Raw genomic sequence first — 17,605 nt, forward strand, 5'->3', positions numbered from 1 at the left:
CTCCACTAGATGGCGGTGTACACCTTACTCAGAAGCCAGGCGGGCGGCGCTCCGGGCAGCTTGTTGGCCTAAGCAAGACAAGGGCCGCTCTTCTTTTGGGAGACAGGCGTCTCCTGTCATTGTCGGCACAAACAGCCCCAAACAATTGCACTGACCGCACAGCTCTAAGCCACGTTCCAGGGCACTGCCGTCTGTTCAGGAGTGAATGCTGGGAAAATGAACCACGCTGCTAATTTGCTTGATTGGGGGGAAAATAAGATCTCAAGTGACAGTGGGTGTAATTTATTTTTCCAACAAGAATAGGGGCAAAGCCATTTCATCCCCCCCCCCCCCCCCCCCGCCAAGTGCTACCATAAATGAAAGCAATCACCTAGTTAGTCCTGAATTACTAACTGGCAGGGTAAAGATCTGCTGGAAGTCAAGCTGAAGTGGGGAGTCTGGAGAAAGGGATGTGATTTCTGCAGGGGAGGAGGGGAGGGGTAGGGCGGGGTGGGAGGGGCGGGAGGAGAGGGGAAGGCCTGAAGCCCATTGTGAGGTCCTGCGCCCCTGTGGTCTGGGAGCCGTGCTGGCCCTGACCCTGGGAGAAAAAGAGGCTCAGTGATGTCTTCAGGCCGTTTATTTTGTGCAGGAGAATGACTTTATAAAGTGAAGGAAAAAGAACCTGTTGGAGAAAACCTATCCGAGAGTTTCTCTGAAAATGCTACAGATGGAGATGAACTGGCTTGGGAAGGAGAGCACAGCCCTGTGGCGCCTGGCCACCCCGCTGCTGGTGGACCCCCCAGGAAGGTTCTGTCACGGAAACGACAGGCAGATCTGAAACCAAGTTGGGCTTTACGTCATTAAGAAATCCCCCAAAGGAATGGAATAAAGGCCTCCTTTCACACTTTGGGTTTTGCATGTGTCCTGAGGAAGCGCCTCTTCCCCAGCTGAGACAGCGCGCTGTCCCCGCGACCCAGTGAGCGGCCCTCGTCCTGCGGGGAAAGCAAAACAGCAGCGGGGTGGGTGCGCGCCCAGAGCTGCCCCTCTCCCAATTGATCTGTTCAGGGATGACTTCTTGCGTTCTAGTTAGATGTGACTTTAATCGAAGTGCTTTCCTAAGGAGATTTATCACAACTGTGAACCGTCAGTTTGCACAGCTGCTGCTCTTTTAGGGAAACGCACAGGCTCGGGAGACGGAGGGGCCGGCGCGGGCTCCCCTCTTTCCCACGGACCGGCCCGCGTGCCCCTCGCCCACCAGAAATATGTGCGCCGCGTCCTCAGAGGCCGCCGCTTCTGTGCTCGGGCTCCTCTGCTGTTTCTGGCTGCTGAACAGCCATCTCCTCTCTCCTGGGAGGGACAGCTGGTTTCCTTTTGGGGCGCTCCCCTTCTCCCCGTCTCAGCTCCTGCAGCGGAGACGAGGCTGCCTCTCTCTCCCTGCACGCTGTGGGCTGGGTGTGCAACCCGGCTCGGGCCACAGTCCCCCACCGTCCCCGCCGACCCCGCTCGGCACCCACCACAGCCGGCAAAGCCCACACGGGGCGCCCAGTTAAAGGTGAACCGCAGATGAAAACCACGACTTTTTAGGGTGTCTTCAACATTGCATGCAACATACTTCTACTAAAAAAATTACTGTTTATCTGAAGTTCAGCTTTAACGAGGCGGGCATCCTGTATTTTGTCTGGCAGCCTTCTTGGTTCTAAAGAAAATGTTTGTCCAGAGCAGGTCAAATTGCAATCAGCCTAGGACTTTTAACTGGAGCTTTGGGGAAAAAATACTTAAAAGGTATCTGTTGGGACTGCTAGGCTGGTAGGATTCATGCTTGCAACTGCTGGGAGCCAGCTTTGCTATCATGTGGGGAGAGCTGCTTGAACTAGAAGCCAACACCACAGAGAGCAGACCTGTTTCATTTGAACAGGTGGATCCAGCTGTTCTTGAAGCTGGCCCGGTGGGTGGTAGAGGTCAGGGTGCTGATGGCCAGGAGGGATAATAACTTCCTACCCCTCAAATCTGGGAAGTGAAAACAGCAGGGCTGAATGTGCCCACGGGGCATGGCTTCTGTTCAACTGGAAGAGTGGTGAATGGCTATTGGGTGACAAAAACAGTCGGTCTACTATATTCTTACTTTGTTTGCTAATTGTTTTGCTGCATGTAAACTCTTTGTTGCATTAGCTCTTGTTCATGACATCATGTCTGGAGACAGGGTCTGATAGACTTACATGTGGAATTGGAGACTTAAATTTCAAATCTGCCTCTGCCTGGTTGAGTGGTTTTAGGGTCCTCGTAACCTCTACAAAGTTGAGTTTCTGGGTCTGAAACCTAAGGACAGAGGTTATCGTAATCCATTTGGGCTGCTATAACAAAATACCAGAGCCTGGGTAGCTTATGAACAACAGAAATTTATTTCTCATAGTTCTGGAGGTTGGAAGTCTAAGGTCAGGGTGCAAGCAAATTCACAGTCCGGTGAGTATGCTCTACCTGGGTCACAGCTGGCGTGTTTTCTCTGTAACCTCCCATGGCAGAAAAGTCGAGGGACCTCTGTGGGGTCTCGTTTATGAGGGCACTAATTTTGTTCATGAGGGCTCTACCCTCATGACCTTATCACCTCCCAAATGCCACACCTCCTGATACCATCACTTTGGGGGTTAGGATTTCAACATATGAATTTTGGGGAAGGCAAATGTTAAATCTATAGCAGAGTACTTTCCCCATAGGATGGGGGAGAGGGAAAGTATGTAAGCACCTGTCATAGGGCCTGGTGTGGAGCAGGTGCCCCATACAGATGTTATTACAAAATATTGAGTATAGTTCCCTGTGCCACAGAGGAGATCCTTCTATCTATTCTATGCCTTCTTTGAATGACCGTAGCACTTGTTGTCTGTATCATTATTATGTCTGTTGTTGCTTTGTGACTGAAAATGAAAAATTTCTATTTGTCCATGTCCTGGCCCTTACATAAAAATGTGTTCATTTATCTAATTCATATTTATTGACTACATCTTAGACACCGTGTTAACTGCTGGTTCTAGATGTTAGTAAAATATAGACCTTCCTGCTCAAAGGGTCACAGTATTTGTGGGAAAACAAAAAAATGAACAACCTATGTCTCTAAGAGCTTTGTACTTCCCAAAGAGAACACACCTCGTAGGTACAATGAATACATGTATCATACGTAAATGTATAAATAGTTAATGGGATTATACACCTGAGATAACTGCTTTTCGATTCTGAGGAAATGATAATTATATTTCACCAGGAGCTCAATACCACTCTGAGAATGAGGGCTTAACCCCCGACTTGACTCACTGCATCGCTTTCCTATATAAAAATACACAAGTCTGTACATACGCTCTAGAAAAAGGCTTATCTGGCATGAATTTCAGATAGCAAGAAGAAAACTTCAAGAGGTTCAGAGAAGCATCCAGAAGCTCAGATGACTGTCTGGCACTAATACAACTTGCTTGACAGGAAAATAGAGCTGTAAATCTCACAAAATTAGATGATCTTTTAAGAATTTCAAAACCTCCTGCTATTAATTGGAAATCCTAGAAGAATAGCTTCTTTTTAAATGTACTGATAATATGCTTTACAGCTTACTATTCAGAAGCCTATGTTTTGGCTAAGTGAGCTTCAGGAAGGAAGGAAATTTGTGGTTTACCTCCACTTACTTTGGAACCGCTGGTTCCGAACATCTACTTCTATGCACAGTCATCTTATCATCTGTAAAATGGAGGCAACTCTAAGACAACAGAGTTACAGAGATGTTGCACAGCTCCATGTGTCATTGTCTTCATTTGTTTCAGAATACCAATGACATCTAAGCTACTACTGAAAGAGTGCTATATTATTTGGGGTCATCTAGTGCAGCTCTGTCAAAGTAAAGAAAAGGGACCTAGAATGACTATAATTTTCCCAAGAGGACACAATTATTTTATGGTAAATCTGGGACAAGAACCCTGATCTCTTTGATCCCATTCCATCGTTCTTTCATTGGGTTCTGAACAACCCAGAGAAATAAAGAGAAATAAAACTCCTGTGTGCTGTGTCACTGGTACAGGACATGGCGAGATTGGAATTGGAGCACTACATATTAAGAGGTATCTGAGAAATTCTTCAAACTAATTGAGATATATACCAGGTACATAGCAAACCGTATGTTTTATGAAGATGATTCTGTGCAATGAACAGAACTGGTAACACACACTGGAAGGTGAATTCTCATTTTCTGGCACCTTGAAAACTCCACCTCAACAGACACGTTAAAATAAACATTTGAACTGGGTCATATTTAATTCTGCATGCTCTTGTAAGTCAGCAGAATATTCCATATATCATTTAAGTTGTCACTCACTTTTTAACTTGACTTTCAATTTCTAAAAGTCTTTCCAAACATAAAACAGAGGTAGGAAAATGGTATATGGGAAGCTGCAGAGATGAAATAAGCTTATTTCATTAGGCATAAAGATGAATATCCAAACAACTTCTTCATGGCTGAAAGTGTCCAAATCTACTATCTTCACTTTGTAGTCAAGGCTTCCGGAAAAATATGCTAATGGATTCCTAATTACCCAAATGCCCCATATCAGTTTCAGTAGGTATCATTATATATTATGGAAATTTTTCTCAGTGACAGTGAAAGACATCCTGGCTGAACATCCCCCTGCCCATGACACAGAGATGATGGTCTCAAGCTATCTTGAAGGCACTGGAGCCCACACTATCCGTTACTAATATTAATGGAGGATAAAACTTCATATTCTGTTTGCTCTATATTTGTTCAATCACTTCTTCCCTTCATTAAACTGGATGGCCCATAATTGAGTCTGTAGTGTGTCTATCATTGGAAACTGAACAAAGTTTTGTTGGTTTTATTAATGTCATACGTTTCTAGGGAGGGTCTATTCAATAACTAAGTCTAGTTTCACAGTTACAAATAAATTATGATGTAACTTTGAATAAATTAAGCTCATCATAAAGGAAGGATACTGATAGTTGCTACTATCCCTTCCTTGAGGGGCTCTTGTAAAGCACTAAGTAAAGTAACAGAGGTGTATATGTATGCATATATTTTCAATGATATTTGTACAGACTTAAAAAGAACTCTACAGAATGCATTATAAAAACCTTAATGCTGTGTGTCCCTAGTTCCCAGCTCTCTCATTAAAACTACTTAAATGAACACAATCTTATCTGTTAGGATAGCTATCAGAGTACTCCACATACTACTTCTTGCAGTACCCTGTCCCAACCACTTGCCATCCTCTTCCCATTAGTCCTCAAGTCAGAAGCCCCGAAGATCTGTTCATTAATTTATGAACACATTTCTTCATCCAGCCAAGAAAATTGATGGATCCCTTACCAAATTTCAGGCACCATTCTTCAGTATGATTTATAGGCATGTTCAGGAAACACAGCAGTGATTAACACAGATGAATATAGTCTCTCTTGAGCTGAGGGGGGAGACAAAAGTAAATAAGCAAATATAAAATCATAAGTATAGTGCTTCCGTGGTGGCGCAGTGGTTGAAAGTCCCCCTGCCAATGCAGGGGACACGGGTTTGTGCCCCGGTCCGGGTAGATCCCACATGCCGCGGAGCGGCTGGGCCCGTGAGCCATGGCCGCTGAGCCTGCGCGTCCGGAGCCTGTGCTCCGCGTCGGGAGAGGCCACAACAGTGAGAGGCCCGCGTACCGCCAAAAAAAAAAAAAGCTATGAAAACAAAACCTATGGATGGAGACCTACATGAAAGATGGAAGCGTATAATAATGGCCAGAGTACATTACTGTGGCAGAAGCAGCAGCCCTTAAGGAGGACAACTTTATAAATTACAAATTGGATTTAAATAGACAGGGAATTGAAAGTGGAGACATTATTTTCTGCAGAAGATGATGGACAGGGGAGAATAAAGAAAATAAAACTGAGATTGTTAACAAAATACAATGCTAAGCATATAAGTTAGGACTGAGTCCTTAACTTTCAGTTTTATTAATGAGTGGCTGAGTACAGATTACTGACTACACAGAACCAAGCCTGGGAACACATTTTATATTTATGATCTTTGTGCCTAAAACTAGATTCTCCTGCAATTTAATATGACACTAGGACAATGACTGGCCAAGTTTTAGATTAATCACTCTTACACAAAGATTTTTCATTCATATAATCTCAAACAAATACTGCGTCACCGATTAAGTTCCAGATCCTATGCACTCTGGCTGAAGATATAAATATCTTGCAAGCCCAGCGTCACTTTCCTCTTTCTCTGGTAATAAATCACACTTTCTATTATGACAATGGCCCCAGTTATCGGCCCAGGAATAAACACTTGACTCAGGAAGAGCCAATTAAAGCCTTCCTTTAGAGTTGATCGAGAGCTTTAAGGTTAGAGTATTTCAATCTTATGAAATTTTTGTAAAACAAAATTATTTCAAAATCTACTAATTATTCTTTAAGTTCTAGAAACTGCATTCTGTGACTAAGAGGACAATTTATTTGCCGTCGTTTCTGCTCTGCCCACTTTATGTTTCTGTTATTGTGAGATAAAGGCAGTGGGGAATGGCAAACCATTTCTGATTCATTCAACACATGAGTGCTTCTTAGGTACAAAACACCATTCTGAACATTGTCCGAGGTAAAAAGATAAATAATACCTAGCCGCTTACCCTCAAGGATCTTCCAGCTTAGCAAGGGAAATAAAATATGCACACAGATGACTGCAACAAAAAGAAGATAACGATTGCTGCCAGATGTTTGGGGAGAATGAGTAGAGCAAAGAGAGAACACAGAATAAGGCAACATTCAACAGTCAGCAAAGAACTATTTGTTGAGCAATTGCAAGCTGTGACCTGGAAATGGAAGAGGAGAACATAGATCTTCACGTGGGCAGGTGAAAAATCAAGTGTTATTACTTGTAACACAGCTCTTCAAATATATTTTTTGGCACCAAGTGCCTACTAAACAGCCTTAAATTAAAAACTAAATAAGGATACAGTCTCTATCAAATATAGCCTGAGGTACTGATGCCTAAATACTAGGATCACAGTATTTGTGTTCCCAAGGATGCCTTTCTATTGCTTTGCTTCTTTCCCCCTTTCCAAATTAGCTAATGCTGCCTTAACAGGATATCTATTTCACTTGTTCCAGCCTTTTTGATCCAATGTATTGAATAGCAGAATAGGTGAGTTACAAGAGGATATTTTGACTTCAAACAACAGAAATAAAATACTATATAATTGAAAAAAAAGAGGCAATCTTTCAGGCACATGTGGATCCAGGAGTTCACATGTTTTAACCAGGTCCCTTTCTCTCTTCCCCACCCCTTCTTCTCTCTGCCTTTTCTCCTCTCTGGTATCTCTCATTATGGGATTCAAATATTTCCCTGTTTATGTGGGAGCTTCTGGCACAGCTGCGGGCTTATACGCTCGCAGCTCCAGGGCTGGCTGGAAGGGGCGGGCGCATCATAGCATAAGGTTGCACGAGGTGTGCACTTATATAGCAGGGCATCACATCTATGAGTGATGGATGATCACATTGTATACAGGGGTAGCTTCGCATAGCTTTTACATCACTTTTCTTGAAGATGGCAGTAAAATGGTATGTGTTTACAAAATCAAATAGTGTAACATTGTCCAAAAGATATACATAAAGCATTTAGAGGAAGGAGGCTCCTTTTTCTTTTAACTCCGGCACGGATTGTCTATTGGACAGTGGTAAGCCTATGTCATCAACCTCGTTACTCCAGCAGAAGTCCAGGGATTAGCCCTGCCTAGCTCTTGTTAGCCTCTATTCCCTTCCTTGAACACTGTAGCCAGAAGGTTTTTTTCCTCCTCAAACCTTAAGTATTGAAACCTGGAGGAGGGGCATGTCTGAAAAGAAAATGATGGACTGGACTCTCCCTAGAAGGAAGATAAATGGGTGGTCAACAAGAAAAAAAAAAAATCCTCTGTACCAGGAAATGTTTGAAGTGTTGTTTGGGTATCAAAAAACGGGTGCCCTACACATAAAGCAACAAAGGATATTGGTCTAAAAAGAACACCATGGCCAAAGGTGCATGGCCTATTTCAACAGAGGATTTGAAAGTTAAAAGTTAACCTGTAAAACATTCAATTCAATTTCATCATTTTACAGATGGGCAAAGTAAAACTCAGGCACAGGAACAGAAGTGCCAAGGTCATACAGGTGGTTGGTGGAAGAGACAACCAACTTCCCAACTTCTGACGTTTTAGGTGTGTGTGTGTGTGTGTTGTTTTGTTTATGTGCAAGGACATTTTTCTTTAGTACACTAACATTACAACAGAAAGTGTAGTCTTGTTTTGGTTTTCTCTGCGCCCTCAATTCTGTATAAGACAGTTTCGCTGCACTCCAACAGAAAGGCTCAGCAAGAGTAGAGACCACCATAAGCAGTACACGTGGGCACCAAGGGCAGATACATTGCCCTTCCTTGTGTAGGAACTAGGGCCACTTGTTGCTTTAATGGGCCAAGTTTGGGCTGGACCTGCAGGAGGGGACACCTTTGAAAAACAGCTTCCTAACTGCACTACAACCTGCTCTGGCATCCTGATTCCACTCCCCAACCCCCCCCAAATCTTCAGCCAGAAAAAAAAAAAAAAGAATGGATCACTGGATCGATGGGGAGATTTCTGTCTGCTCCTCCTACTGTCACCTCTTTCTTGCTATTTCCTGCCCGAGGAAACCTGACATGAGCCCAAAAGCATCTCTGGAAATGGGTAGGAGGGAGCCTTACACCTGTCAGCGCCAGAGAAGAAAGTGCGCTCTGCAGAGTTCTCAGTTGTTCCATCTCTTGCGATGAAAGGAAGAAAAGGAGCGAATCCGCCACAGATTTACTGGAGACCAGGGTTACTTCATCCGGCTCCGGCCACAGTAACCCCTGAAGACCAAAGATGCATTTCCATTCCCAGCATTTCTTGTTGGCGTCTTTCCCTACAGGCTAGCCCTGTGCCTGGCCCCGGAGAAGTCTCTGCGTAAAGGTTCTTTAGGTCATAGATCAGGCTCCTGTGTGTCTGTGTGTTTTTCTTAGGAAAAACTGGCACAGACGAATTAGCAGTAGAGACTGGGGTCTCCCTACTACCCTTCATGCTTGGCGGCATCACCTTCGACTACCTCGCATTCTCCCGGCGCTGACAGCCCCGGCTCCGGACCTCAGGGTTGGAAGCAGTCAGCCCCAGCTAGAACCGCCCTGTCCGGGGCTGATGCCACCCTGTGCCTAGAATGTGCGTGTGGGTGCAGGCGGGCGAGCGAGCGGCTTCTACAGTGAGACCGAAGCAGGAGCTCAGCCTTCGACTGCGACCTGCAATCCCCAGATTCCCTGGGGACCTCGAAACTCCCAATCGGAGTTACTACCCCCCTACACAGCCGCCCACCCTTTCCCTCCCCCTTTACCTCAGCACGCAGCCCCTCCCTGCGTGATGATGCAAAACCGTGGGAAGGGTGGGCGCTGGGAAGGGTGGGGAGAGCCTGAGAGCGAGCGAGGGTGGGAGGGAGTGGGCAGAGGAGGAGGGGGGGCCGAACGCGCATTTAAAGCGATAGCCATCCTCGCTCTCTCCCCAGTGCTGGGCTGTTGGAGAGCTCGAGCTGCAAGCCACCGAGCGCGAGCTTGAGCGCGGCGCGCTGGCCGGGGAACCCAAGAGCGCACGGCGCCCTAAGCTGGCAGGCGCCGCGGGGCCCCCCACCCTCGCCGGCTGCCCTTCCCCGGGTGCCCCACCCTCCTCGCCCGCAGGAGACCCTGGGCTTCCCCGGAGGAGCTCACCCCAAGGGGCCAGGACTCCGGCGAGCCCGCCACCGTCCCCTCGAGTGCCGCCGCCACCACCGCAGCCGCGGGAGCAGCATGGTCCAGCTGGGGAAGCTGCTCCGCGCCCTGACTTTGATGAACTTTCCCTGCTGCGCGCTGGAGGTGCTTCTGTGCGCGCTGGCGGCGGCGGCGCGCGGCCAGGAGATGTACGCCCCGCACTCCATTCGGATCGAGGGGGACGTCACCCTCGGGGGGCTGTTCACGGTGCACGCGAAGGGTCCCAGCGGAGTGCCCTGTGGCGACATCAAGAGGGAGAACGGGATCCACAGGCTGGAAGCGATGCTCTACGCCCTGGACCAGATCAACAGCGATCCCAACCTGCTGCCCAACGTGACGCTGGGAGCGCGGATCCTGGACACTTGTTCCAGGGACACTTATGCGCTCGAACAGTCGCTCACTTTCGTCCAGGCGCTCATCCAGAAGGACACCTCCGAAGTGCGCTGCACCAACGGCGAGCCTCCGGTTTTCGTCAAGCCCGAGAAAGTAGTTGGAGTGATTGGGGCTTCGGGGAGTTCGGTCTCCATCATGGTAGCCAACATCCTGAGGCTTTTCCAGGTAGGGGGGCCCTCCCTCCGGGGCAGAGCGCGCCGTAGCTCCCCGCGCTCTTTATCCTGAAGGCTGGCTTGGACTCCAGGGGTGCGGGGTCTGGTCAGCCTTCGCTCATTTCCACCCTGGAGATCCTGCCGAATCCCTCCCACCTCACCCGAGGAGGTACTTTCCCTGTTTGATTCATTTCCCTTCCACCTCTCCCCTGTCCGCGCTCCACTCCATCCGGCTTGACTTTCTGGATTTATGGCCCCATTGACAAGAAACAGTCTCCGAAAAACAAGGGGATGATTTAAATGGGTTTGCATTAGAGCGAAATATGGTTCCAAAACAGGCTGGTAAAAGTGCCGGACTCCTATGAGAGCCACTTAGGCGCAAGGAATATGAAAGATGAGAAGACGCCTAGCAACTAGGCATTTCTCAACTCCCCAGCTTCCCTGCCCCAAGCCGCCCGACAAGCTGCAGCTCCCTTGGAAAATTTCGAGAAGAGCTTAGGGAGGCAGTTCTTAAACCGAAGGCTAGTTCTTCACCTACATTTGGACGTGAATTGCCCATTTCGCTCGGGTTGGATTTCCCGACCTGTAACCTGTCTCTGCGAGGGCATGGGGCGGAAGGCGTGGGGACTGTCCTCAAGCGGGGAGAAGCCACCCGCAGACGTGCCCCCAGGTGATTTGCTCTGGGCAGTTGTTTGCACCGTCTAAACTGCCTTTGCGATCCGGCCACTGGCAGGAGCCGGGCGATCAGCTTTCTACTCCTGCCAGCTCAGAGCCCGGAGGTGAGCTCATGCTAACTGCGAAACACAGTCGCTTTTTCTGCACCCACCCTGTGCCCATCCTTTCCCACGACCTCCCTAACGCAGCCCCCAACCCCAGTCCTGGGTTTTGAGGGCGATTTTCAGAGCCAGACAAGAAGGCGCCTGGAGGGAGGCAGTAGGGTGCGCTGAGCAAGGCCGGGCGGTCCTCTAGCTCCGGGTGCAGGCGGGCAACGGCGGAAGATGCGAGGTCGGCGGATCGAGCCAGCTGAGCCGTGGGCGGTGCTGCAGTGCTCTCTCACCGCCTGCTCCCGCAGCCTCGGCCCCACGGCTCCTGTGCCGCCCTGGGTATAGATGGATGGCTTCTGGATGAAGAAATTGAGTTTCAGGGTATGCGTGACTATGGGTTCTCTTGTTTCTCTGTCTTTCTTCCTGTGTGTCTCTCTCCTTGTGTCTCTTTCTCCCTGCTTTTTTTTTTTTTTTGTCTCTCTGTTTTTATGTTCTCCCTTTCAATTTCTGCCTCTCTTTTCCTTCTCTACCCCTATCTCCAAGTTTTTCGTTCATCTCTGTCTTGAAGTGATCCTTTCCTAATGCACAGCTCTCTCCCTGCCTGGTAGGACCCAAGCTCAGTTAGTCCCTTCTCCAGATGTTCTGGCTGACCCTTATGCTCCCCGTAGCTAAAAAGTTGGCTCCCTCTCAAGTGCCTTTCCTGAAGCATGTTGGGTTTCTGGAGGGGACTCCTTGTGAGATTCAAGCTGTCACTACATCAGCACCCAGGGGTATGAAGTTTGTGTTTGTGCCAGAAGGAGGGGTGTCTGTCTAAAGCTGCAGCCTGGTATGGCCCCTCTGAGCCTCTGAGCATCCCTAGCACCTGTTGAGTATGCCACCTCTAGATGTTTGCAAGGCCAAAAGTGCTTCTGGGCAGCCTTCACTTTGAGGTAATGCTTTCAGGAAGAGCCTGGGTTGTTGTAAGCAAAACCCAGAAGCACTTCCTTTACCTCTGAGCTTAACCTAGAGAACCTGAGGAGGCAGCGCTGCAGGGAGGATGAGGCCAGAAGTCACCTGAGAACCACAGGCGCAACTCACCGTGTTTTTACTGGAGCTCTGGGGGTTGAAGGCACATTTGCTGTTTGACATTTTAAAAATTATTTTGGTGCCTTCACTTGGAGCTTGGGAGCTTGCAGATGGGCCTGCCTGTCGAAAAAAGAGTGAAATCTTAAAGTCAAGAGAGAGCTTGCAGACTAGGCTGAAGGATTGTGTTTGCTGAAAAAGATTCCAGGGGGAGCTGATTCCTTCTCTGGTGTGTGGATCTGAGGCACTTGCAAGAAAAGAGAACGCTTGCCTTATGCTTAGTTCCCCCGTTCCCTGGGCTGGGAAGGAAAGGAACTGAATGCCAGCATTAGCAGTGTGGGTTGGGACCAAAACCATTCAGAGAAAACTCTGTCATTTTCCTCTAATTTGCAAATTGCAGCTATTCATGTTGGATTGAACAGCTGAGGGAAAAGAGCCCCCAGTTTTCACCTGCATTTATTGAGAAGAGGCTGGTAGTAGGAGGGATGCACCAACTTGTAGCTTGTGCTGCAAGCTGGATATAAGCTTGGTGTGAGCATCCTGGTTAACCACTGCCCATGTTCAAATATACAGAGATAGATTCCAACAATCTCTTCCCGCAGCCTTATTTTTGCGTGTGATCTTAGAAGCTCCTGGCATGTAAGTCCAGTCCCCAGTTTCCCAGCCTCTGTAAACCTGCAAAATGAATAGAGAGAATAGTGGAACACAGACCCATTGTTCAAAGACACAGTCACTTTAGGGAAAGAGGAAAAGAACGGGTAGGTGAATCTTCTCTGGGATTGCAGGGTTCAGCTCAATGAAGACGGTCCTGTATAAAAGAAACTTCTCTAAATGGTTGAATTCTTAGCTCTCCAGAGATCTGAGTTTTCTTTTCCCCAGTCCCTGTGGGTTGCTGTGGGGAATGTGCCAAACCTATCATTTGAGATAAAAAGTTATGGTGAGGTAAGCTTCTAGGCTGGGGGAAGGAAGACTTAGTGACTGAAATGGGGGATGCTAAGCACTGGGGGGCAGGAAGGAAGAAGGGGCTAGTAATGGATGTAACAAATGCTGCAGCTGCCGGCAAAGCCTGGATTGAAGTTCCTTCCTGAAAATGAGGACCCGGGCAAGAATGACCACTCAGATGTAAACAGTGTCTCTGACTGGGAATTCTCATCTGCCTGCCGGTGGGCCAGAGCTGAGCAAGTCCTTTCTCTCCTCTGTATGCACACTGAATTGGTTAGTAAGTGACGTGTCAGAGGACAGGAATCATATTCAGTGGATCTTTCAAATCCAGGAGTTTGAGGCTAATGAAATTAGTGTGTGGCCAGGGCTCTGCCAACTAGAATTAAGTCACTGCAGCCACACTGCAATGCATTTTCAGCCTGAAGGGAGCATCAGGGAGGAATTTCGGGAGATTTGTTTCTGAGCCTGTACAAAATAATACTCATAATGCTAAGAAAGATTAAATGTAAATTAATATTGACTACGAGTAACATATTTAAAAAATAATCGCCGAGTGGGGGATGGCTTAAAGTGGAGAGATTATATAATATGGTGTCCAAAGAATAAATCTCCCCTGACCACTGTTTCATGGGCTATAAGTAAGATATATTACAATGGAAAGTAATGGGAACGTTTTTAGTCAAGGCTTCTCTGCTATTGACTTGAGAGCAAATACTCTGAGAGTATAAATTACTCTTGCTATGTGCTGACTCTGAATGAACAATATTTCATGTGCAGTGACATGGTCTAAGCTATAGACTTGGAATTGAATGGCATCTGTTTCAATTGTTTTGTTCTCTCAAGAGCAACTAGATAGAAAAAAGTGGTCAATTTGACCCTTGTGGGAGCGTGTTGCAAATCTAAACCTGTGTCCCTCATACCATAAATGAAATACATTTGTAAATTTGTAAGTGTTTTCTTTCTGTTCATTGATGCTTGAGTATAATCTCAAACTTTCGGAGCAACATTTTATACATAAGTAGTTGGTTTTCTTCCTTTCTTCTTTCTCTTTCTCCTCTCTCTCTCTCTCTCTCTGTTTCTATCTCTCTCTCTTTCTCCATCTTATGTAATTGGATAGAACTGGGCACCTAGGATGATGTGGTGTTACTATAGTGGGATTTTTTTTTTTTAAAAAAACAACTCTAACTTACCCTTTTAAAAATTTCATAAATACAGGTGTCAGTGCCATTTGGAATAGTCTCTATAACAATTTCTGTCTCCACATTTACTGTGTTTCAGCAAATTTACCTAATAGATGGTGAGTGAGCAATTTTTAAAGGGGCATTTTTTAGAAGAGCGGAGAGGGAAGGAATAGAGACAGGCACATACTGTATTTGAAGTTACCTCCACGTGTATTTTATGTATGTATACCCATACAATTAAGAAGTCTTTGGATGTTTTATCTTCAAGAATAATTCAGATAATGGATTACTTGAATATCATAAACATTTAGGGTTTAACAGATTTGTTACATATAGACGTTGTATCATGGATTTAAAAGACCATAGCCAGCGGGCAGCGGCGGGCGGAGCGACCGAGGGGCGGCGCGGGCTGGGCGGCGAGTGCGGGGGTCCGTGCTTCCTCGCGGTGGAGGGCTGGGGTTCGCCGAAGACGCCGGGTTGCGCCGCGTTGCCAGGTTACCGAGCGCGTGCCCCGCGCCCGCTCTTCCGCCCGGGCCGCCCTCGGCGCCGCCTTAGCCGCGGTGCGGGCTGCGCGGGGCGCCGGTTCCGCGGAAGCCTGGGTCGGGCGCTGCGTGCGGGACTCTCGTCGCTCGTGGACGGGGCGCGAGCGCGCGGGGGACGTAGGGCGCCGACCTGGGCCTCCCCGGCGCTCCGGCTCCGCTCAGGGCGCCCGCTCAGGGGCCTCCGGCGCGAGGCCCCCTTTGTGGTCAAGATGGCGGCGCCCAGGCGGGCGGCGCCGAGGTGAGCTGGAGTCGGGCCCGGAGAGGGGCGAGTCTGCCACGCCCAGGACTTGGACCCCGGGCAGGTCTCCCGTCTCCCGCGGAGCGGCAGGTGAGTGGGCGCGGCCGCGCGTAGGTCCCTCTCGTGGGGTGGTCAGCTCTCCGTGCGTCCGCAGACTTCTGTCGTCTGATAGTCAGATCTGGGGTGGCCCAGGTTGGAGGCGAGGGTGCTTGATTGGGGAAACCTGAGGGGTTTAAGGCCTCTATTGGGATCGTTTCAGACCCCAGCAAGAAGCTGAGCAAGTTTCCTCCTGACTCTCTTCCCGGCTAAGTTTTCTCCCTTCTCTGAAGGCGCCAGCTTTTCTGAATCACCTTGTTACCCGGGGGGATACAGTTGGTGGTTCTGACCGTGGAACGGAGGACCTGGCGCGGGGAAGCCTGAGCTGGTTCTAGTTACTTTGTTTGCAAAGCACTTGTCTTGTCTTTGGAATCTTTGTGTATGTAACCAACGTTGGGAAGAGCCAGCGTTTTCTCCTCCAAAACACTGTGAGGGGTAACTTTTTATACGTAAGAAACAAGATGGCGTTCACATCCGTCTCTTTTCCAACCACTGAGTTTTGGTTGTGTTTCCTTTCTTTAAGTTTGTCTCGTTCTGAAGTGATAACAAACAAACAAACAAAAAGACCATAGCCAATTACACAAAGTATACTCTAGTCTCAGTCCTGCCATTAATTAGCTTAAGTCATTTAATTTTTCTAGGCCTCATTTTTCTCGTGTGATGTTTTTTCTTTGAAAAAGTATAGTTTCTAGAAGTCTCTAATCTCTGTGTCATAGTTCAGCTTGGAGAAAACCTGTTCTTATCCAAACTCCATGACATTGTATTTCCAGCTCCAACTTTGGACTTTGAGTGAGTTGGGGGCAACTTTTTCAGGATATTTTCACACAGCTTTTTTAGTTAATACCAGTCTAGCTGACTTGTCATACTCAGACTTTCTTCCATATTCTTTTACCAGTGTGTTCCTTAGTCATATATATAAAGACTGTTGTGGGCAAAATGACCTCCTGGGTCAGCTTACTGCATGGTCATCGACACAGGGCAGGGAGTAAGATTCTGTGGATTTTACAGAAGCAGATACAGGTTTCATTATCCATGTCCTCTCCCCTTTCATCTTACAAAAACAGCAGGCTTTTCTTGGAGAACTGCCAGATAATGCCATCCTGCCTCCTCACGGGCCCCGGGGATGAGTCGCCCAGGGACTGAACTCCAGTAAAGCAGGTGATTGGCTCATGGGTAGGCATCTGACCTCGGCTGAGTCTATCAGACTCCTCCCCAGGACTTTTCTCTCAGAGAAAAATGGAAGAATTGTCTTTTCTCTCTGGAATTTCTAAGCTGGGGAGATATGACTCTGGGACTCCCAGTGACCATCCAGCACAAGAAGAGACTTTCTGTAAAATAAAGTCTTGCAGAGGTAAGCAGGGCTGAGCGATGGAGAGAGAGCTGGAACCCTGCTGATACTCTGGAACTTGCAGATCCAACTGTATCTGAATATGGCTGCATCCCTGAATTTCTAGTACTTGTTTGTTGAGGTGGTTGTTGTTGTTTGGTTTTTGTTTTTAAATTTCCTTTGACTATTTTGAATTTGTTTTCAGTAATGTGCATTTGAAAGCATCATAGCTAAAAGAGCTAATTTCCTACATTAATGTCAGGTTTGCTGAGTGGCATTCCTTAAGTGAAAAATAATATCCGCTATTTTCTTTAAATAAAATCCTTCTAGCTCAGGTTTGAGATACTCAAAACTCTGCCTCCTACGCCCCTCTTTTCCAACATTTACTGTATCACCTTGAAGCATTTGTGACCACATCTTTCCCATCTAGACGCAGTTGAGAGAGAGAGCAAAGACTTGTGATATAAACTGCAACCTATATGCCTCCTACCTGGAAGCTTTAGAACATACTTGATTCTTGTCATTAAAGCAAATCTTTTGTTGTTGTCTCCAGGGCACAGAAGCATTTTCATGGCATAATGGAGTACAAAGTACATTAAACCTAACTCTACTTCTCACCCTCTTTTACTTTAAATAGGCAGAAAAGAACAATCTCAAACACATTTTCCCAACAAATAAAATACATATACGATTATGTTTAGAAGACGTTTATGCAACACATAGTTAGACTGATTAATTAATGGACCTTTCGCCAATTGGCACAGTAAATATATATGTTCAATGTGCTTAATTAAAAAGAAGACAATAACATATTTTTACAGGTTAATTATCTGAGAAGAGTATTGTGCCAGCACACTTGATGCTACAGTATTTCATGTTTGACAGGTAATCTTCTTTCAATTATATTTACTGCTAAATGTTTCTTGGATCAAGCTATTAAATTATAAGGTCAAAAGTAAAATGATACGAAATTACAATGATAAAGGGACACATATCCCACTTTATGAGAATAGAAGTTCTAATTTCTTTTCAATACTACTAGTAGTGACCACAGTACTAATTTGAGCCCTTACTATGAGCCACTGTGCCCATATGCATTTAGTTCTTACAGTAGTTCTGCAAAGGGCATA

The 17,605-nt window shown here is 46.9% G+C and overlaps 1 protein-coding gene across 1 annotated transcript in view; it reads left to right on the forward strand.

Annotated features, from left to right (window-relative positions):
- The first annotated feature begins 13,193 nt into the window (after nt 1-13,193).
- Nucleotides 13,194-17,605, forward strand: part of LOC149743962 (uncharacterized) — a 119,443-nt gene continuing 115,031 nt past the window's right edge. The window contains exons 1-2 of the mRNA XM_089905928.1: nt 13,194-13,271; nt 14,632-15,142. Coding sequence (XP_089762054.1) covers nt 13,194-13,271; nt 14,632-15,142 — 589 coding nt within the window. The remainder of the gene's footprint in view (nt 13,272-14,631; nt 15,143-17,605) is intronic.

The sequence above is a fragment of the Delphinapterus leucas genome, unplaced genomic scaffold (genome assembly GCF_059928025.1).
Source record: "Delphinapterus leucas isolate spDelLeu-1000000601 "Yukka" unplaced genomic scaffold, BTC_Dleu_Yukka2 spDelLeu_asBTCV2_sq40, whole genome shotgun sequence".
Classification (NCBI taxonomy): Eukaryota; Metazoa; Chordata; class Mammalia; order Artiodactyla; family Monodontidae; genus Delphinapterus; species Delphinapterus leucas.